Below are 22,885 nucleotides of genomic sequence, written 5' to 3'. Positions count from 1 at the left end.
GGACTGCAGCCTTGGCTGTCTAGAAAGGCTGCCAAGGTTGAAACACGTTATCCAGCCTTGACACTCCATCTGGAGTAGACAGATAGAACCCCTCCGGTGTCACAGGATCTGCCCTGACAGGAACACGTGGGGCTGTGAAAGCGATACACCCTCTCTGTCCGAGGAGTAAGGACAGGCCCCCATGAAGACTGAGGAAGCTTTGGGACCACGGGCAAAGGGAGGCCTTAAGAATGACTGAGGCAGGCAGAGCCTTGGGCATTAAGCTCCCATGTGGTCATATCACCTCCTCTGGGATCTGTCTGAGGAGCCACGTTAGCACTCTCAGTGGTTCTGTGGCTGTAGGTGAATGACGGCTGGACAAATGGGCAGAGTTCTGTTCTGCCTACCCCAACCCTCTCAGCTCTTCATCTGGGGCTACCTGGAGGAGGTGGCCAACGCAATGAGCAGAGCCTGGAGGACGCCTCGGATGAAGACGATGGGGTTCTTCTTGGTGATGAGGAAGTACAGTAGGGGCAGGATGAGGAGACCGTGGACCACCAGCCCACAAACCACAGTCACGGCGTAGAAGCCCAGCTTTTTCCCCACTGCCTTGGGGTCATCCATCTCCAAGATCTTGCCAGCGATCAGGAAGACAATGCCAAAGGGAAAGTACCTGGGGTGGCAGAGTGGTCTCGGGTTCAGTTCAGGATCCCCTCCTACCTGGCACCTTGTCACTGTGTGATCTCATCTCAAGCTCCTAATGGCTCAGGAGGACTGGGTGAGACTGAGGTGCCCAGCTGAGAGCCAGGTCCCTCAGTTGCCCTGGCCCTAGATAGCCTGTCATGTCCTTGAAGAAGCCCCATTTTAGCTCAGCAAGGCCACGCCTCCAAGGTGACCAAGTCCTCTGCACACTCCTCTGACTATCAGGCACCTAAGGTCTGAACTCTGAACCAGGAGTGGTTACTGATTCTCACTTCCACTGTGCGCTTTCTTCAAGAGCCGAGCTAAGCAGGCTCCTCAACACAGGGAAACCGAGGCCAAGACAGCAGAAGGTGAGGCTGGATTGGACTGGGAGCCCCGTGCAGTCAGCTAGCCCTGGTGGCCCAGGTCCAGGCTGAGCCTCCTGTACAGTTTGTTGAGCTCCTAAGAACACACTGAGGTCGGTTCAGTGATGTGTCCAGGGCAGGAGGAGGGGAAGGAGAGCTCTCCTTGGAGGAGACTTACCACCCTGCCACTGCCACGATCTTCATGACAGACTCATTAAGGCACTGACAGAAGCTGACCAGGGGCGTCCCGCTGTCACCCATGCGGCCCAGCATGATACCTGCAGGGTCACACAGAGAGATTCACAGGGGCACCAGGCCACGGTACACACACACACACTGATGGCAGAGCAGGGACGGATGGGCTCATGTGCCCTTGCTGACACCTCCACAGCCCCAAGACTCATCTCTAGTCATTCTTCACTCAGCAATGGACATTTACCCCCTTGAGATAAAATGCTCCTGAACACATCCTGGTGTCTGGTCTGCTTTGACAGAAAACATTTCCCGGCTTCAGAGGCACTTGCCTGACTCCACTAAACCATCCTATTCTGCCCTTCCTCGCTGGGCCCTGGCTTCATGGACCTAAGGATTCGCAATAGCAGCTTCTCTACTGCCTCAGTGCTTTTTCTTAGTCTGTCTGGATGTCAGTTCAATTGTGATGGAGAGTACCACCAAGCCATTCTGGGAAGGGTGGCCGTGTGACTGCTGTCATTCTGGGGAAATCCACACTCTTGAGACTATCCTCCAAAGCGCTGCATGTCACTCAGTGCATGCAGCTCAGTGGCTCGCTCAACAAAGGAGAGACAGGGAAGGGCTCTGTCACCATAATCCACACAGAAGTCACCTTGTGGTATTGGGGTGAAGAAGGCCTATCTGTGTAAGCAGGAGAAGCCTGGTCTCAGGGTGACACTGGGCCAGGCCTGCGCATCTGGTCTGTGATATCCTGGCACATAGGAAGCCAGCTCGTGCCTTCCAGCTCTGCCCGCCCTCTGGCTATCCCTGCCCCTCCTCACCTTCACTTGAATGTCTCCAGGATGAGACTCAGATCTAGCATACATAGGACACAGGTGTGACAATGAGGCACCCCATAGACAAGGTGACCTAAGCACCATCCATGTCCCCAGACCAGGAAAAAGACCTGGGGATGAAGGATGGAAGAGCCCCCTTTAGAGCCACTGTGCATAATGACATGGATATGCCCAGATGAGGGCACTCTCAGGTGCACACAGGAGTGTGCATGCCAAGCACAAATGACTATGATACACAGCCAGTCACACTGTCCAGTGAACAAGCACAAATGCACAGCGAAACACAGTTACACTGCCCAGTGAACACTGGACATCTCAAACATTTCTTACGCTCTGTGACCAGGTATCCTTTATTTGTCACATGCCTCAGGCTGTGGATGGAGGGGAAGAAAGCCCAGTAGCCAGGTTGCCAGGTGCATGTTCAGGGTCCAGGGTCAGATTCAGGTCTTAGTCCTCTATGTGTCTGGTATTTTAGTCAAGCCAACCAGACCTTTGCTGTCCATCACTGCCTACATGTTCAGTCATCATCCAAGCATCTTTCTAACAGGTTTCTCTGAGCCCTGCCTTTGCTAGTCACCATGGAGGGCTCCGGCAAATGGACTGTAAGCCAGGCCAAGTGATGCTGAGCCACCTAACTGAGGTTCAGTGCAACTCCACATAAACAGAGATGAATGCAACGGGGTCAGATGTTCACAGTGGAGCATCTTGAGTAGAGAAGTCATGGCCTGGGCCCCTGACTGAGCCTGGGGACAAGAAGACCTTGATGAGAATGGTAAGCTTATGGGGCGGCCCCTGAAGGATGAGAGAGGTGACAAGGAGGAAGGACATGAACAGTGAGCTGAGGAGAGTAGAAGCCTGGCCACAGGACTGCAGGGCTACAGAGCAGCCTGGGCCATACCCCTGAGATCTGCAGCCTCCAAAGCCCCAGCCTCTAAAGCCCCATTTGGATTCTGTCCACAGGTAACTGCAGAACAGGACCAGCTTCCTAACTCTTAGGACACACAAGAAAGGACAAGACAAGGTGCAGGGAGCCTCCAGCAAGCTGACGGGGGAGCCAAATGGATCCAGAGTGGTAGTAACAGCAGAGAGAGAGAGAGAGAGAGAGAGAGAGAGAGAGAGAGAGAGAGAGAGAGAGAGAGAGAGAGCTGACAGGATCCGGGTAGGGGCAATGTTGCTGGGGCCAGCTGGAACGTGGCCCAGATATCTCATGTACACAATAGGATGCTGAGCATGCTCTAAGAGAACAAAATGCTTCAGAAAAGCCAGGGCAGGGGGAGCCAGCCACGCCAGGGTTGGTGCTAAAGGGATCTCCAGGCCATCCAGGGCTGGAGCTTTCCCAAGAGAGAAGGGGGCCCTGAGTATGGATGTGGCGCTGGTGGGCAGCGTTTTCAGCAGAAGATCGTGGAATCTAAAGCTATAGAGTTTAGGGGTCTCTTTAAGAACAAGAGTATAGGTGGAGGAAGCTTATGCTTATAGTCCCACTTGGCAGAGAGGTGGGAGGGCCAGGAATTCAAGGCCAGCCTCAGTGAGATTTAAGCCATCCCAGGCTGTACGAGGCATTGCCTCAAAAAACCAAAACAATTAAAACAAACAAACAAACAAAAACACCACCACCAAAACAAAACAAAACAAAACAAAAAACCCCAAACAACAAAAAACCAACCAACCAAAAAACAAAACAAAACAAAAAACAAAAAACAAAACCCAACAACCAACCAAAAACTGTATTCATTATATACACGTATGAAATTTTCAAAAGTAAAGAAAAAGTTTAAAACACAAACCCAAGAATATAAAACTACCTCCCTCAACAACAACAAAAAGGCACATGCCTTTGAAGGTTCACATACAAATAAGGGACCCCAAGTCACACCCTTAGTGGCTTATGGCAAATCATTGTGGCTGGAGACCCATAAAATAGTTGCAAAGGGAAAGACCTGCTCAGGGAGGCCACTGTGAGCCTCGAGAAATGTCACAGAAGCTCTGGAGAGAGAGAGGCAGCTCGGGAAAGCCTCGAACGTAGGATGAAAGACTCCACACACAGTGACAATCCTTCCCCAACTCTCATGACTTCAGGGAAAGGCCCAATAACAGACTTCTGCGAGGGATTGAGGGCTGGACTGAGGTAGGAGGGGAGCCCCATGGGGCAGGAATTCTCAGGAGGAGCAGGACTTGGAGCCCATTAGGAAGAGCAGGAAAGAAGGCCCTGGAGTGTTGGGAGGGCATTGCCGGAGCAGTGACAACACATACCCATCGTGGCTGAGAAGATGACAATGCCTAGCACGTTCATGCCATCACTGGTACCAGGCTCTGACTTGTAGACAATCTCAGGTGGGGGCGTCAGATCCAGGGCAAAGTTCTGCACACGTGAGCCATTGTCTTCCTGGACCCCATAGATGACGATCCGCCGGGGAGCCTCCTCCGCTGCTCCCCTGGGAGACTTGATAACTGGGGTGGTCTTGGTGCGGTACTGTTGGAGAGCACGTTGGCCAGGAGGGAGTCAGTACCGTGAAACATCTCGAAGGCGCATGTGTATGCACTTGTATTATATGGTTGTCAATAGACTGTTGAGGGAGAAGCTCGGAAGCTGGGGTGTTGCCCACCACAAAGAGAAGGGGACCTTCATGTCACTGCTCACTGTCCGCAGCTCTCTCCAGTTCTCCGTCACCGCCACCTGATTCCCTCGCCCCACCCCGATCTGTCTCCTCCTCTGCCAGAAGCCCTGTCATCTATCTTACCCCTTCCTCCAGGCCAGTACCCATGCTCCAGACGACCCAAAGCCTTGCTGTCCCTTGGACAGATCCAGAACCTTCTCAGAGAAAGCTCCTAGACCCTGGGCCTGGTTGATAATGTCAGCCACCCAAGGTCTTCCTCTGCCCACCAGGCCATTATTCCTCAGAAGCCCAGACAAGGGATAGCTGTCCCTTCAAACAGCACAACATCAGGATGGTAGGGCTTCTTAGAGGAGGGGAGCCTATTCAGGAAATACATGAACCAACAGTCCTTGGTTTTGTCCCACTCACCTATAAAAGGGGACCACAATCGCATTTCCCTCACTGAATGAAACGCGTGCTCCCCATAGCCCTTGGCATGCAGAAAACCCCACGTGAAGCTTATTGCTGCCAACACCAGCACATACAGAACCAACTGAACCAGGCACGTTTCTGCTCAAGGCCTTGGCGGAGAGAGTGCTTAGCCAAAAGGGGGAATTTCATTTGGGTCTCAAAAGATGAGTAGTTTGGCAAGAGGGAACTGTCTTAAAATAGACTAACACAGTCTCTGAAACCGTCAATAATTCTCCAGCACTGGGGTGGGTGGCACACTGCCCTGCCTTGCTTTTCAACCCTGTACCCTGTGGCTGTGTTCACAGATGAGACTTGCTTCAGCTTCACAGATGTTTGTTTGGGGGTTCCTTTCCAGGCCCACCTGATTTGCATCCTCGGCTCAACATTTAGCCTTGCCCAGGCAAGGGACTTAGGGCAACACTGGCTGCTTTGCATCAGGCCATGGGCACACAGAGACAGGGTAGAGAATTGGAAATAAGCTGAAGTCTGGGCAAAATGACGGAGAGCAACCTGTATGGCACGGAGAGGGAGGGCAGTAAGGATAGGAGGGCCAGGCCTCCCCCTGAACATTGTTTGATGCCTGGGGAGGTGTGTGTGTGTGTGTGTGTGTGTGTGTGTGTGTGTGTGTGTGTGCTCATGCGGGTAAGAGTGTAGCAGGGGAAACAAGGCAAGCCGCGTGCCCGAGGATACAGAGAAGCAATGCTGTTTCTAGAAACTTCCGCCGTTTCTAGATCCTGGACCGAGAGGTGATTTTCCTGCATTAACTGAGCAGGCTTTGTATTTTCTTCTCTTTAAGTTTATTTTAATTTTTTACCCAGAGAGAGTCTCACATTGTCCAGGCCGTCCCCACATCCTGGGTTCTGGGATTACAGATATAGTATCAAATTTTGTTTATGCAGGGCAGGGTACTATGCATGTTAGGCAAACACTCTACCAACTGAATCACATTCTGCAGGGCCTACTTCATGTACTTGCATGTTTTCCTAATTTCCAGTGAATATCTTCCCAGTCAATGTTATTATTATTCTTATGGAAGGGCTGTTCTTAGAGAGAAAGCAGGTTTAGAAGCCGGCCTGGCTCGAATTCACCCACTCTCTTGTCCTTGACTGCTAGTATAATCTTGAGCAATGAAACTACTTCTGAGCCTCAGTTTTCTCATCCAGGAAATGGCTTATTCTTACCTTAGTGTGGACACTAATGATGATGGGAAGGTGAGTGTGAACACTAGTGGTGTGAGGCTTTCTTCTGCCCCACAAAGTTTCTTTATGAGCAAGGGGAACCCAGGACAGGGGTATGACAATGGGAGGTGCTAAGATGTGGATCCTCCCCCCCCTGCACCCCCCGCCCCCGGCATTCCTCTGTAGGAGATTGGGAGCCTGCCAGCCCGAGTCACAACCATTCTCCCTGACTTTCTTCCTCTTCTGCCCCTCCACTCCACAGCCAGGCTCTGCTCACCTGTTTGAACGTGGCTTCTACCAGGTTGGCTGGGAACATGTTCCTGGGAAGAGAAGAGAGGCAGAAACTGAGGAGTTTCAGTGCCAGGAGAGGAGGCCATTAGGGGCGGGGTGGGATCATCAGAACGCACCTCTAGAAGTGGGCGGTGAAACTTTCCATGACCCCCACCCAGGTCCACCCTCTTCATGCCATTGGTCCCCACTGATACTTAGAATGTCCTAGTCAAACATGGTGCCTTTCCAGGCCTAAGCCCCGCCTACTGTTCCCCCAGGTTGGCATGGCACACCCACTTCACCACACTGCTTAACTGCTGGCAAACCAGCACATTTTCCCTATCCATGCATGCCTGATTCCTCAGCAGACCCGTGGCCTTTCTACATGTGGGCTAGCTCGGCAAACCATAGTGTTTATCTTCCTAAAGATGAACATCGCCTAAAGACAGGTCTCCGTTTTCTCTATTCTTTTGTTTGTTTGGTTTTGAGGCAGGGTCTCACTCTATAGACTTGGCTACCCTGTATCTCACTAGATAGACCAGGCTGGCCTACCTGTCTTTGCCTCCCAAGTGCTGGTCCTAAATATGTGTGTCACTGACAGGTGGTGGTGGTGCACGCCTTTAATTCCAGCACTTAGAAGGCAGAGGCAGGAAACTCTCTGAGTTCAAGGGCAGCCTGGTTCAGGACAGCCAGGACCACCCACCCTGTCTCAAAAAACCAAAAGAAAAAAAGAAAGGAGGAGGAGGAGGAGGAGGAATGCCACCACACTTGGCTTCCCCTCCATCTCTGATATCTTATGTGTATGTGGGCCCAGCTCAGGAGCCAGCACACAAGTGAACCATTACAGTTATGTCTTCAGAGATTGGCCTCAGGACCCTCTAAAGCCCCTAATTTGAGGATGCTGTGTTAGGAGTTAACACGGCATGGACTGTGCATAACCCACACAATGCACATCGACCCGGCTTTCAGTCATCTGTGAACACTGTGCAGTCCCTGGAGCCCAGGAGTGTGGCGGGAGGAGCGGCTGTGCGGCATGGATCTAACAATGACAAGAAGCCCAGCACACTTAGCACACATGCGGTGATCTTCCTGGACATTTTTGACCTGTAGTTGGTTGACTTCATGGACATAAACTCACGCCAGTGGAGGGCTTGTCTGTGCCACGTTAGTATTTATTTTAAGGCTGAAGGTGGAGGGGCTCTGGTTCTGCCAGAGATGAAAATATACTAGACAAGTATAATTGTTGTCAATGCAATGTACTATACACACAGCCATTAATATGGCACCCACTGCATAGCCCGGAGCCCAGCGCAGAGCCTCCAACAGCCAAGCGTTCCATTTCTGTTGTCATTCTGGCATTATTATTATTATTATTATGTATGTGTATTGTGTGTGCAGGTGAATGACATGGCATATGTGTGTAAGTCAGAGAATAACTTTTAGAAGTTAGTTCTCGTTTTTCATCTTTCTGTGGGTTCTAGAAATCATACTGGGGTTGTCAGGCTTATAGGGCAAGCACCTTTACCTGATGAGCTATCTTGCCAGCTTATCTATCTATCATCTATCTATCTATCTATCTATCTATCTATCTATCTATCTATCTATCATCTATCTATCTATCTATCTATCTATCTATCTATCTATCTACTGGCAGGGTCTCACCAGGTAATATAGGCTGCCCTCAAACCTACCATGCTCCCAAGTACCCAAATTACAAGCATGTGCTACTGTGCCTGAGCTAAGTACTTCATATTTGGGGAAATTGTTTCACAAGCCAGTGAGGAATTAAAGGTCCCACCATTAGAACCGAATAACTGACCAACCATTCTGAAAATTTGTTCACTGTCTGTTACTTAACATCCTCCACTAAAACAAGTTCCACTTGACTTCAAGATAATATTTTTTTCTTTTTTGGTTTTTTGAGACAGGGTTTCTCTGTGTAGCCCTAGCTGTCCTGGAACTCACTTTGTAGACCAGGCTGGCCTCGAACTCAGAAATCCGCCTGCCTCTGACTCTCCAGTGTAGACAGTATTTTTTCAATTGATACCATGGAAATCTAGAGGACAATGGGTTAATATTTCATCACTTCCTGGAAAGGAAAGGACTTGCTAACAACAAAGCAGACAAATCAATGGATTTCACTCATGGAAAAGAAGAAAGTCCTCAGTGCATTGTGCCATCCTGACTCGGATCCCTGAATACCAGAGAACATCTATCGGAAGTGAGTGGCATCTGTAACACAGGGGCATGGTGGACACGCTGCAGGCTCGGCCCTGGATGAGTTCAAATCTAGCCTGGGCTACCTGAGTCCCTACTGTCAAAAAACAAAAACAACAACAACAACAAAAAACGAGGTCTGTGGCTTACTGCAAGGTAGCCCTGTTCCCACTTCTTAGGTTAAAAGGTCCTGCGGTTATATCTGATGCTAACATCTGGGTCACTGGTGAAGGTTCGTGGCACTAAGGTTACAATGCAGATGAAATTATAAAACAGACAGCAGACAAACTGGGGCATCTCAATGGCCAAAGTTATCACCCTGAATCTACAGAGATTTGTAGCAAATCCTGCTCTTTCCATCTTCCCCAGCTGTCTCCTCTCACAGCAATCTCAAATCCCCAGAGGACAGAGGCATCAGCTCTTTCCCTGCTCTGTCCCTGGAAGAGAGCCTGACACATAGTAGGCACTCTGACAGTATTTGCTGCTTAAACAAATGGGTCACAAAACAGTAACACTCCAATAGAAGAAGTCAGAAAGATATACCCAGCAATTCACATCCCAAAAGAAGATACACAAATGGCCAGTATTTAAAAAAAAAAAAAAAAAAGTTTTATAGACATCAATGTTCAGGCTGAGGAGCTGAGGGAGATGACCGCCTTCAGGCGGCCCCTGCAGTGACCTTTCCCCTAGCAAAGAAACCCCCATCCTGCCCCCCAGACCCATCAAGAAAGGTTACAGTCTGGGGATGCTAACACCCTCAGATCCCGAGTCTGTGTTTCCCGGAATGGCGTGAGTAACATTCTTGCTGCTGTCTGCCTGGCTCGACCTCCCGTCACTTGTCCTGGCAAGAATCCACCTTCAAGATTCAGTTCACACATGAGTGAAGCTTGCACGTGGACCTGTGTGTGCCTAATTCCCAAAGTCTCCTCCCCAGCGGCTGGGGCCAGAGCAGCCGCTGCAGCGTTTGCACTCCTGTTAAGATTCAGGTTCCATGGACACATCTGGCCAGAGGAGGAGGGTGAGGAGCAAGGCAGAGGCTGGTGGAGAGTATTCTGTGACACGCTGTCTCTCACCCTTCCCTCAGAGGCTCAATTTTGTCTTGGGGGATTTAGGGGGTGGGGAGAAGCAGAGGTCAAAAGCTGGATAGCATGCCTTTCTTCCTTGAGTTGGAAGCTAATGTCTGCCATCAGATTCTACTGATTGCCAAACAGTGTGAAAATGAGTCACGAGCCCCAGGAGGTTCAAGGGACTTAGGAGGTGGTTAGCTAGTGACCTTAAAGAAAAGACTCTTTAGCTTGAGCTGAACTAAAACACCTGGGCCATGGCATTGCTACTAGTGTGCATTGTCCCTTATGAAATCATGTTAGAGTAAGAGACCCACAGGGCCTGGTCACCAGAGCCTGATTCCCACCCTCTCATGTCTTTAACAGGACAGTCCCAGAGGCATGAGAGGAATCACTAAATGCCATCCCCGAAGAATGGCCTTCGTCTAGAGCCCTTGTGTCCTTTCCTCCAATTTCCCTGACTCTTCCTGGAATTCAGATGAAACAACCAGAGCTTGAGCAGCCTTTTTAGACCATGAGACACATTGCTGATGAGACCCAGGAGCTCAGCAACCAAGCACACAGGCCAAGCCTGAGATCCTGGTGACAAGGGACGAGCAAGCCCTTCTGAGAAAAAGCCTTCCTCTCACCGAAGGCCTCACTGCAGTTCTCAGCTCAGAGCAGACTCATCTTATCACTGACAAACTTGCCAGCAGACTCAATGAACAACTTTTGCTGTGCAGTGGCAGTGCACGCTTTTCATCCTAGCACTAGGGAGACAGAGGCAGGTGGATCTCTGTGAGTTCAAGGCCAGCCTGGTCTACAGATCGAATTTCAGAACAGCCAGAGCTACACAGAGAAACCTAATTTGAAAATGCTCATTTTCTTTTGGTTCTGAACTTTTTCAGGAAGACTCCTTCTTTATCCCATGAGGCTTGTTCCCCTGTAGCAGCTGCATAAAGCATAGGCAGGATATAGCTGGGGACATAAACAGTCATATTTGTGGTTTCCAGGGTCTAGCTTGCTCCCTGCTGAGTTTACCCTCCATATCTGCTGTTTACAGTTTCTCACTGAGATGGGTCCAAATGTCCCTGCACCCACCAGGGTGCAAAGGTGGGGATTGCTCCTTTGCAAGTAGAGCTCCTGAGAGACTCGCCCAGCCTCCGGGATACTAACGGGGAGCTGCAAACGCAGCCCAAGTTATTACTTAATCTCTGTGGTGTTTTAATAAGGTGGAAAAAGCAGCAGTCAGCTCTGATTAGTGCTCTGCTTGGACTCCCCGAGGCCTGCTGGGAGCTGACATCCCTGAGCTGACATCCCTGAGGCTGGGAGCTGAGGCTGGGAGCTGGCATCAGGGTTCTGACTTGGAGTCCTGGGAAATGAATGAATGACTTGGCAGGTCAGCCAGGGACGTGGTCTGTAGTGATCTGGAATCATCTTTGAGACACGAGATGCGTCTTTGCTTCCCTAGCAGTGAGCCCTAGGGCCTTGTTTCCCTGTATGACCAGCCTCTTGACTTTCTGATGGTTCACGCTGTCACTTGTATTCCCAGGATCTACATCCTGGTCATACATGTTCTTGTTCAGTCACCAGCATGTAGCAGACACCTGCTCTGGGCCCCTCGTTTCCTCCCAGATCCTCAGAGAACCGCTGCTCCCAGCACCTTCTCCTCTGACTTTTAGGCCACCCCAGACTGACATTCACACCATTTGAGGTTTAGCTCTGCCATGCTTCCCCCATTATCCACCTCCAGGAGGAGTTTCTGCGCATGCCCCGGTAGCCTCTAGCTGGCTGTGGGTCTTGCATGCACAACTACTGAGCCTGAAGGGACCTTGGAAAGGAGAGCCATCTACCCAAGATCACAGTGGCTTCTGATTGTCAGAAAAAGAGGGGTAAGACTTCAGGTCTCTCCGGTGGTGATCTGTCTGTCACACAGGAAGCATGTGACCCTCCCTGAAACCCCACCCTCCCACAAAGATGTGGCATCAGTGATACTCACCCCCACCCCCAGCTTTGCGGAGCACCAAAGCAGAAGAATTGATGTCACCATGTGTAAAGGCACTAGAGCAGACCAAGGCTGGAACATTTGACTTTGATACATGTATGGGACCCAGAGCCTAGTAACCCTAAGCAGAGGAAGGCAAGATGGGAAGGCGGGGCTCCCCCTGCATAAGCTGCGGGAGGGTGGGACTTCCCGCGCATGCGCCGCTCTTCCCACCCTGTGAAAAAGCTGTTTTGAATCACAGGCTCTGAGAAATGATGGATCACAGGAGCATAATCCTAGAAATAACAGCTCTTAGAAGGAGGCCTCCCAAAATTCCTCTTGCCTTGGCCTCCAGTACACCCATTTTCCTCCTGCCCCTGTCAGCCCCACCACGCAGCTTGCAGAGTTGCCAAAGACCAAGGCCTCTGGGCCCTTGCTCTAGGCTTGGCACACACTGTTCCTGAATGGAAGGGCCTCCTCCAGAGACTTAGGCCCCAACAGCACTGTCAACAATGTGTGCAACAACCATGTGTGCAAAGTGCCCGCTCTGAGCCATATGCTAATCTAGGCTCCAGGACTGGCTTGTGAAGATCTGCTACCTAGGGGTGGGGGGGAAGTAATGGAAAAAAATAAAGAAGTCTGGGGGTGTAGCAGTGTCAGGTAGTGAGAGGAGCTGGCAGAAAAACTCATTCCCACAAACATAAAAGGATACCACAGCAGGAAGTTGGCCCTGAGCAGAGACATCAGTGCCACGAAGAACAGGCATGCTCACATGGGGAGAGGCCGTGCAGGGAGGCAGGGACAGCATGAAGCCAGGAACACACAGGGCACAGCAAGGACGGCTGAGCTGGTGTGGTTAGGGTCAGGGGAAGAGTAGAGCTCAGAGGCCCCGAGTGAGGCTGCATGAGACAGAAGGGGCACCTTTAGAGCAAGCCATGAGACCAAGAGGGTGGCTTGCGAGTGAGCCATGGCTGCTGAAGGGATGGCACACTGAGCTGCTGTGTTGACAGTCCATCAGACTGGAGCAGGGAGACAGCTGGGAGCAACCCGACAGATGGAGGTGGTGGTGAGGACGGCAAGTATGCACTGGATGGCCGTGGTCTGGCTTTAAATTCAGAAGAGTGGGATGCAGTGTGTGGGAGACAGATAGGGCTGAGGCCTTTTCCTCGGACATGTTAACTTGGGGATGTCACAGACTGTGTGTTGGGGCCAGGAGGTCACACTAGAGGTTTCCAGGTTGAACCAATATTGGAGAGCATTGGTGTGTAGGGACATTCAAACCTGTGGTATGGAATGTCATGCCACTTGACAGGCAAAAGCCTCATGCTTCAGTTCCATCTTCTCTACCTTTGTGGTAAGGAAACGTCCAGGCTAGCTTCTTCTCACAACGAGAGATGCTACCACTATGAGAAAACCAGGCTGGTCCCTGAAGCATGGCGACCACATGCAGCCTTCTGAACTGTCTCAGTTCCCGGGGTTCCATGGTTACCCAGACCTCCTGCCTCCTGCACCCTAAGCAGGCTTAGTCTGAACTTGCAGACCCTCCCAGCTGATTGCCAGCCCAGCTTGTCATTCACGTTCATCAGTTTGCGGTAGTTTGTTACGCAGCTGTAGCTGACTGATGCACAGGATACATGTTCCTGAAGAGAGGATGAGATGCTGAGCATTGGGCATCAGTTCCCAGGAGGAGGAAAGAATGTTTATTTCTAGCTTTGAGCCAGGAGAAGCACTCGGAGGCCATGGTATGCGTCCTAAGATTTGAGGAATGTAGAGGTTTGTGCCTGACTCATACCCAAAGACCCTGGGAAAAGCTTGCACTTCTGGCAAGGATAAATATACTTTCCATGGGTCAGCTGTGGCTCTTAAAGAATGGATCCTGACCAAGAGGGTAGCCCAGAGGGGACCCACGCTTAGGGATTGAGCAGAGATCTTGTCCAAAGAGAGTATTATAAGTGGCCAGATAAAACAGGAATTATTTTAGGAAGCCCAGTGCTAGGATGGTTAGAACCCACAAAAGTACTAGATGAACTACAACCAGGGAATGCCTGCAGCAGTTCATACATGCCCAGGAAGGGGGTGGGGGTGGGGCCCTTGTGCACTCTCTCATCAGAGTCGGGTGGAAGACACTTCTGCTGCAGTTTCTCAAACCATTCAGATCCACAAGGAGAGGGCAGGGTTGGTGTCAAATTGATGAATCTGGGGTTTTGGAATTAGACAGACCAGGACTTACATTTGAAATTGATTAGAAGATAAGGAGCCCGGGGAGGAGACCATGGAGCAGGTCAGCTAGTTGAACCCACTCAACGGTCATGTGGCCCCGTTGGAGTAGGTATGGCCTTATTGGAGGAATATGTCACTGGGGGTGGGCTTTGAGGTTTCAGAAGCTCAAGCCAGGCCCAGTGGTTCACTCTCTCTTCCTGCTGCCTTCAGATCCACTTGCAGACCTCCCAGCTCCTTCTGTGGCACCCAGTCTGCCTGCAGGCCACCATACTTCTCATCGTGATGATAATGGACTAAACATTTGAGCTGTAAGCCAGTCCCAATTAAATGTTTTCCTTTATAAAAATTCCTGTGGTCATGGTGTCTCTTCACAGCAATAAGTCCCCAAGACACAGGACATTTCCAGTGTGGTGTGTGTACAGAGGCCATCCAGCCCTGATGCATTCACATGTCCTGGGCTAGGCCCTCCATCCTCGGGGCCACCTGCTTTGTCCTTAATTTCAAAATCATCTGAGAGATTCAGATTCTCCTGGGGCAGGCCTCTGCCTATTCCAGAACCTTCTCCTGGCTTGCTCTCCACCTGTTATCCACTCAGATGTTGTCACAGCCAGCAGCACCCGCCTCATGCACCCTTCCTCTGATCCCCACAGTGTTCCTGCCAGTTCTAGGCTTCCCAGTCCCATCCCATGGTCTCCACCCTGTACCACCCCAGTTCTGTCTTCCTCTCTTGTCCTGCTCTATTCTGGTCCATGGCATCTCCAGCAGCTAGCAGGAGCCTTCTATGGTGCACCATGCCAATCCTGTGTTTGAGAGCTATGTCCTGGTCCAGCATGAACAAGACCCTGGGTCAGATCACTACCGCTGCAGAAATAAATCAAATCTGCTTCCTGTGGCCTTTAGAAGTGGGCCTGCATGCCGTGGTCTTTAACTCCAGAAAGAGTGACTTCTCGAGAAATGGGTAGGTGGAGCCTCTTGGTCCAGGCCTGGGCCCACAGATGGCACTGGCAAGGGGCAGTAGAGCTGTTGGCATGCCCGTGGGGGCCATGCTCTATGGCAAAGTCTGCAGCACTTTTACACTTGATCTTAGCCAAAAGGCTGAGAAGCGATTGCAGCACTTTTGTATGAGCAGAGCTCGGTTCTGTGGAGCAGGGGTGGTTAAATTAATGGTTCCACAAGGTGATGTCCTGGGTGTCAGGCAGCCTGGATAGAATCCTGGCACCTTGTCTCCCTGCTCGATAAACTGGGAACAGCACCCACTCTTTGAGTCTTGTTTTCTCATCTAGGGCAAAGGGACCAATAGAGAAAAGGTGGGACCTATAACTATCAGCCTCCTGCCTCACAGGCTGGTGGCCCCAGCAGCTGTGGGACCAGTCAGCTCACAGCCTTCCTCAGCCTGCTCTTCCCTCACCTGCCCCTCAGCCCCATGGAGATAGCAGAGCAGAGCCCAGCAGGCAGTCCAGGGGCTGGGGGACTGAGATGTTCACTACTGACATCAGTGTACCAGAGGGTCATGAGGTTCACCGCACATATTTGAGAGCTGACCTGAGTCCCCACAGTCTGTGCCTTCTGGAGCCCACACAGGGGACCTGTGCCAGGCCTCGAACTTACCGGACAAGATCCAGGAGGGCATCAGCTGAGCTCATGACCGGCTTTCCACTCTGTTCAGTTGTCTCCTTCTGTGCTGCACCACCAGGGTGGATGATGGAGACCATGATGATGCCCACAACAACAGCCAGAAAGGTAGTCCACAGGTAGTATGCCACGGTGAGGATCCCCAAGCGGCTGGAGGTCTTGGCATCCAGGGAGGCAAGGCCGGACATCAAGCTGGGAAGCAAGGTGGGTCAGGTTTGTGAGAGGCACAAGACCTTGGCCGGGAACTCTGTTGTGTTTGTTGAGGCTCCCTCGCCCCATGTCCCCTTATGTGCTCCAGAAAGTCTCCCTAAGGTATTCCAGTCCCAAGGCTCCAAACCCCTCCCTGGCTCTATTCTCTCTCTCTCTCTCTCTCTCTCTCTCTCTCTCTGAAACCTGGATCTCCAGTTTAATGCATCACACCTCTGGGTCAGTACATATGCCGTCCTTTCTGCATGGTTTCTCTCAGAAGCCCCCTATGCCCACCTGACTACCAGACAGGACCAGGCTGTGTTACGTGAAGATGCCACCAATGTTAGGCATCTATTCTGGGGTTCTCTCAGCCTTCAGCCTCTTCTCTCATGACCCTGGTTGTCACACCATGTTTACCTGCCTAATGCCATCCCAAGATTGGATGCATATGAAAGGGACAAGTCTGACTTTTCTGTCCCCAATGCCCAGCACCAATGGATGGGGAGCAGGTGGCTACTACAGGCTTACTCAAGGAACTAAGAGTAAGGCAGAGACAGTGACCTCGCCTGACGACTGGCCATGTGACCTCTGACTGCCTATGTGACCTCTGACAAATGCATCTCTCTTCCATCTAGGGATCCAAGATCCCCCTCCCCACATGAGAACACAGAAACATCTCTTCCAGAGTGAACCTGAGCCAGACCACCTCCTCGCCTGGCCAGTACGGAGGGTGTCTCTGCTGTTGGGGGAAGGAGTCAGAGATTAATTAACGAAATGCCTGTGCTTTGTTTCGCTGCCAAAAGGATTTTCCTCCAAAGCCCTTTCATTCTTTCAGATAAAGGAAGTATTTGTCTGGCTTTAATCATGTAAACAAGAGCAGATAATCCTCCCATTCCTCACGTTCTCCCTAATGTCAGCCCTGATCCCTCCCAGCAGCCAGTTCCCACCCCTCCAGACAGGCTAACCCTGAAAGCTGGGCAGTTCCGCTAAGCCCTGGGCATAGACTGGCCCTCCATTAGACCAAGGGTGAAGATGCCTCCTCCTGGAGTCCTCTCCTGACATCTGGCCTCCTCTCCTGGTCCCTGTGCTTTCTTCTGTCCTCACCCCAGTTCTTTAGGCTGTTACATCATAGGGTGCCTGTTGAGGTTGATCTTGCTGTCTATTGTAATGCTAAGTGCAGGCCCCCAAGACCTGGAGTCTATCTGGCATAGACTCAATAGACTCAAGTGATCCTGCCCCGAAGTTGTTTCTGATTGGTAAAATAGGTGCCAACAGGCAATAGCTGGGCAGAAGAGACATAGGTGGGATGTAGGTTTCATGAGCTGGGGATCAGAAGAGAGCCAGGAGGAGAAAAAGGTGCAAGAGGAAGAAGAAGAAGCCACTATGGGTTGGGAGTCAAGAAAACATGACCCTGGAATTAAGGATTGGCCAATTGGAGTTAAGAGTAGCCCAGATAGAACCTAGTAATAAATAACAACTCAGGTTATCGATAGAAAAATAGATTCTAATACCACAGAAGGGAAGTATCTGCCCAGCTCTTGTGCTATTTAAGGTTTATTGTAAATATAACGGTGTGTATGTCTTTTATCTGGAACTAAACCCTGGGTCAGGAGGAGGGTAGGCTGGAGTTTGAACAACGTGGGTGAGCCAGTCCAGGGCAGGCCCAGAGCATCATGATTCCACAGAGGGTAGTAGAGAGAAGGGAAGGAGAACGGGAGGGTGGGAGAGAGGGAGGAGGGAGGGGTGGAGGAAGATGCCCAATCTCCATTCTCCTCCTCTGCCAGGATGCCATATGCTAGCAATGGGCTTAGGGTTGGTCTCAGACATAAATCCCAAAGGCCAGTAATGGGATTGCCGGCCAGAGGAAACAAGGCTGCTGTGACCATTATCCAAGAAAGATTACTTCTGCCCTCCCTCAACAGAACCCTGTGGTCAGGCCCACATGCTGTAGGCCATAGGGAAGCCAGTCCCTGAGAGAGGGTATGCCCTAATTCACCACATTAGCGCCCTGCTAGACCAGAACTCGGGCCAGCTCTAAGCTTGTCTGCGTCTGCGTCTGGATGCTGTCCCAGACCTCAGGAAGTAGTTACTCTGCAGGAAACAGGGAAAGTGACAGACAAGAGCACCAGGACACAAGGGGACACAAGAACTGCAGAAGTAGGACAAATCAGTATAATGAGGAAGGCAGCAAGGGCAGTTGCTATTAGGGGAGAGAACTCTAGTTGAGGTTGTAGGGAGGGCTTCCTGAAGGCAGCAGCATTGGAATTGGTTCTTCCAAGATTTGGAGATGGGGCCTACAGGAGTGGGTAGCAGAAGACACAGGAGACTTTAAAGTGTGGGGACACTGTGCTGCTCAGTGAAGTCGGAGCTCAGGTGCTGGGTAAGGTGTGGTTATAGGACAGAACTAGATTGTATGTGGCCTTGAATGTCGAGTCAAGGCGGACTGGGAGGTCCCCAGGGGTGCAGAGGAGAGGGAGCAGACCACTGCTTCCCAGATGGCATGTTTCACAATGTCTGCCTAAGAGAAGAGAGGACAGGGTGAAACATTCCCAAGGTTTGAGGCAGGGGGATTTCCAGGGTGATTTGTGCATCTCCTGAAGCCTCTGAAATGGGCAGAAGCTAAATTTTTGGTCCTAAGATGAAAAGATGTGTAGCAACAATTTTGGAGTTTTGGTTTCTAAAAGACAAACAAACAAACACCCCCCCAAAACAAACAAAAAAAACCCAACCCCACCTCAGTAAATATTATAAGACCATGTTTTTGTTTTAATCTCAGGTGTGGGGTATGAGGCTGCTTCAGACTTTCCATGGCAGCTGACTATGATTTGCCTCGTGCTCTAGCAGGGGTCTGATTTTGCCAGCAGTAGATAGTTTCTACAATTGTGTGACATTTGGAATTCTGGGGACTTTTCAGAGGGTATATAAATGCATTGTTGGTCACTGTTAGTTTTGGTTTGTTAAGTAGTCATGTGGAAAGAAGAAGAGGGGGATGAGGAAGAAGAGGAAGAAGAAGAGAAGGAGGAGGAGGAAGAGAAGGAGAAGAAGAAGAAGAAGAAGAAGAAGAAGAAGAAGAAGAAGAAGAAGAAGAAGAAGAAGAAGAAGAAGAAGAAGAAGAAGAAAAAGAAGAAGAAGAAGAAGAAGAAGAAGAAGAAGAAGAAGAAGAAGAAGAAGAAGAAGAAGAAGAAGAAGAAGAAGAAGAAGAAATAATTAGATATCCTGACAGCAAGGCTCAAACTGCCCCCCCCCCCCCCCGCCAAGGAACTGGATGCCCCAGTCTGCAGAAAGTTGTCTCACTATAATATCACCCCCTTTCTGATTCCTGACTTTATACAGGGATCTCTTTCCTTTCCTCTCTATTTTTTCTATTCTCTCTAGTATTATGGGGTTGAAAGGGTGGAAGAAAGGGGATGTAGAAGGGTGGAAGAAGGAAGAACCCATAAAGTAGCCAAGAATGGCTACAAAGATGTCTATACACCACTGTGCTATGCAGCCACCAAAAGGGCAGACTTGTCACTATGAAGACAGTCCTAATGTAATGTAAAGTGGAAAAGTGATTTAACAACAGGGAGCCCCAGAACCTCCTGGGAAATAGACTCCTCTCTGACTTGCAGGATTGTGTGCAGGGTGTCATGAGAGCCCGATTTCCTGAGGAACCACCGTGGACACCTAGCTGTGGGAAGCCAGGAGGAAATGCAAACACAGTCACGATCTGAGGGTTCTGTGGCTTTTTCTATTTCTCTGATTTCTCTCTTACACCCAGAATGGAGCTTGTGATGAAAGACATAGCCCAGACACCCTGCCTGGCAGCCATAGAGCTGCGGTTTACCAGGAGCTCTCAGTTCCCCAAAGATCTGCATATCACTCGCTCACAGTTCATCAGCCTTGTGAGTCAGCGACACCCTGAGGAACCCCGATGCCGGGCACCCACTCCTCATCATTTAGATTTACTAATAGTTGACTAGTTTTTTTAGAAGCTGCCCCCAAGCTCTTTGGAATCTCCTCCCTTGACTTCCCAAGTACTGGAATTATAGGCAAGGGCCTGTGCCCCTTGCCTCTTAGTTAATTTTACAAAGTTAAAAAAGGCCAAGACAGCTCAGACCACAGTGTGAGACCCTGTCTCAAAGAAAAAAGAAAAGAAAAGAGAAGAAGAGGAGGAGGAAGAGGAGGAGGAGGAGGGGAAGAAGGAGAAGGAGGAGAAGGAGAAGAAGGAGAAGGAGGAGAAGGAGGAGAGGAGGGGAGGAGAAGAAAGAGAAGGAGGAAAAGGAGAAGAAGAAGAAGAAGAAGAAGGAGGAGGAGGAGGAGGAGGAGGAGGAGGAGGAGGAGGAGGAGGAGGAAATATGAAATCTATTTAATAATACTTTAACCTGCTATATCCAAACTATTGCCATGCATAATCAATGTGAAATTTTTATGCTTCCACAGGCTTTACATTTTAATTAAAATTAATCAATAAATCAGTATATGTACTAGCTGTATATCAAGTACTTGATAGCCTAGTGGCTACCATACTGAGAAGGCTCTGGGTTGACATAGGGACAATGGAGCTCAGGGTGAAAGACGCCTGGCCAGGCTACTCAGGAAGTAAGTTTTAGAACCAAGATTGGAGCAGAGTTCCTGACCCTTCTGCCCACTGTTTCTTGGTTCTGGTCTAAGGCCTACTTTGGGATGATAATGACTGCCATGTGATCCAGCCCATGCAATCCCTTCTCAGTTCAGCTCTCAGAGTTCTGCCTTGTCCATAGCTGCAGCCTGTAGGTTGTTGTTGGTGAGCCTGCCGTCTGAGGGAGTAATCAAGTACAGCGAAGTTGACCAGCTATGGGATGTTAGAACAAGACTTACAGACAGAAAAGCCAGTCCTATAGACATGACTTCAAATACTCCTCCTGACTTAGGGTAGGGACAAAAGCCATGTCTGTCCCACTCCATGCTTAGGTAGGTGCTCCTAGCAATGCCCCAGTAAAAGGCCCCAAGGAGGAACCCCAGGGAGGATGGGAGCCCAGTGGCCTACAACTCCCTCCCAAGCCATCTGGTTCACTACCGAGTGTCCAGGGATTGGGGATCAAGAGATTGAGGTGATTAGAGACATTAGCTTACAGAGATGGCGGGGAGCTGGCCTGGCTCCCAGCCTGTTTCAATCTGCAGGGGTGGGGGAAGGGAGGTCTTGTCTGCCAGGTTCCTGATGAAGAGGAAGGCTGCCTATGCACCCCACCTGGCTTCCACATCAATATTCAGGTTGGCACTGTGAACCCCATTGTGGACCAGATAACTGATCAAGGAACAATGGTGGGCAGGACTGGAGGAGATTCTCTGGCAGCCCTGCTCACTCACCTCACCTATGTGCCTCACTGCAGAGAGCCTGACCTTAGGCTTCGCCTTTGTTCTGACAACCCCTAGGATAGTATAAAACCGCTCTGGGCCGGCCTTCCTCATTCTTACTCCAGCTAGCCTGATCACCCTGGGCTCCAGGAATCTCCCCTGCAGGTTCTTCTTCCTGGTGAGCCTCGCCGTCCACTCCCTGCCTCATCTCCACTGTAAGGTCATCTTAGACATCTTGTCTTCCTGGAGTCTAGCACAGGGTGGCAGTGGAGGAATTTGAGATGAGGGAAATGGAGTAGGTCTCTAATCCTTGCACTTGGGATTAAGGCAGGAGGACAGAGAATTTGAAGCCAGCCTAGACTACATAGCAAGCAGTAGACTTTCTGGATCTCTCCCAGAGTAGGCCTTAATCTGGCTTGTGTCTAGGCCCCCAGAACCCAGGGCCTGACTAGACCTGAGTGTCGGTTTGTCGACGTGATGTTAAACTAGTGGTTGCCCTGGACCAAACTGTAAGGACAGTTTGGGGTTCTGGTGACTTTAAGCATAGGGTCCCTTTGAACTGGTCCCTTGAGCTAACTGGTCCCCTGGCCAGGCTGAGGGGAGTTCCCTGGCGCTGTGTGTTTTGGGCATTGAAGTACTTGGCACTAGGACTCAAGAAACAGATGGAGTGTCAGCAATCAGATGGAGTTGGAGAACAGTTGCAGACAGTAGACAGGGTCTTTCAGGGCCTGTTTTCAGTCTTCTTCCTACCCATTTTATCAATGGCTTGGCCAAGGCCACCGACACCATGTGGACCCGGTTTGTAGAGGGCAAGCTGGAAGGAACAGCTGATGAGCTAGCTGAAGGACCCCAGCAGGCTAGAGCGATAAAATGGAACACAGGTAAGCGCTGGAGTGCAGGTAGCTTCAAGTGCTGGGCAGTGGGACCACTGAGAGGGGCGGGAAGGAGCTGCTTCATGCAGTACTTGTGGGAAGGGGACGCTGGCAGTTTGTTTGCTGGCAGTTTGTTTGCTGATAACCTGATGAGTCACCGGGGACTTGGGGCCATTAACCAGAGGGCTCAAGGCTGCCTCAAACCTGCCCTGAGGTTGAGTCCCACTGGGAAAGGGACAGGAAGGGTGCAGTGCCCCTCACACAGCAGCTGGCAGTAAAAGAGACAAAGGCTTTAGGGAAAAGCACCTAGGGCAGCCTGGAGGACAGCAACCTGGGACACTGGAGCTGATAGGGAGCTCTGGGAACCTCACTCAGTGCCTGAGGTAACTTATGTCAGCACCACCCTACCCTGCAATGAACCTCTTTGAGACACTGGAAGCAAGTTACTGAAGTCACATAGTGAGCACTCAGGTGTCCAGTAGGACTCCTGCTACCAGCAGACCTGAGGACAGGAATGAACCTGAGTCCCTGGGCTGAGTGAGGCCTTGGGTCTGACCTTAGCTGAGTTCTCAGGCCATATGAAGTCTACCCTGCAGGCAAGGAGGTATGACTAAGAAGGGGTCTGGGCCATGAGTGAGAGGGTCTCCTGTCAGCCTTTCTAAAACCCACTCCCTAGCAGACAGCAGGCACAGTCTCTGACAGCAAGCGCCACGTTAGCGCCTAGTTCCACTTCCCAGATGGCTCTGCCACACCCCTAATCCCCCAAGCAATTCTAAGGCTTGGGGCAGGATGTCTTGATGCCAGTTCACTAAAATGTGGGCCATCTGGTCCCAGGAATCCCTCCAA

At 50.7% G+C, this 22,885-nt stretch overlaps 1 protein-coding gene across 5 annotated transcripts in view; it reads right to left on the bottom strand.

Annotated features, from left to right (window-relative positions):
• Slc1a7 (solute carrier family 1 (glutamate transporter), member 7) overlaps positions 1-22,885 on the bottom strand; it is a 45,124-nt gene that overhangs the window by 4,737 nt on the left and 17,502 nt on the right. For 4 of the 5 annotated variants that reach the window (XR_003954945.1, NM_146255.3, XM_006503088.2 and 1 more), the window contains 5 exons: positions 15,639-15,854; positions 6,574-6,616; positions 4,304-4,523; positions 1,204-1,303; positions 419-652 (listed from right to left, as the gene is read on the bottom strand). Coding sequence is in view for 4 of the 5 variants with exons in the window: in NM_146255.3 (NP_666367.3) it covers positions 419-652; positions 1,204-1,303; positions 4,304-4,523; positions 6,574-6,616; positions 15,639-15,854 (813 nt within the window). In the remaining variant the exon portion in view is untranslated. Of the gene's footprint in view, positions 1-418; positions 653-1,203; positions 1,304-4,303; positions 4,524-6,573; positions 6,617-11,825; positions 11,979-15,638; positions 15,855-22,885 lie in introns of those variants that run through there. The other variant, XM_006503090.2, reaches the window with a different exon arrangement.

This window comes from Mus musculus, chromosome 4 (assembly GCF_000001635.26).
Source record: "Mus musculus strain C57BL/6J chromosome 4, GRCm38.p6 C57BL/6J".
Classification (NCBI taxonomy): domain Eukaryota; kingdom Metazoa; phylum Chordata; class Mammalia; order Rodentia; family Muridae; genus Mus; species Mus musculus.
The sequence above is the reverse complement of the archived record's forward strand: the minus strand, read 5'-3'. Positions and strand labels throughout refer to the sequence as shown.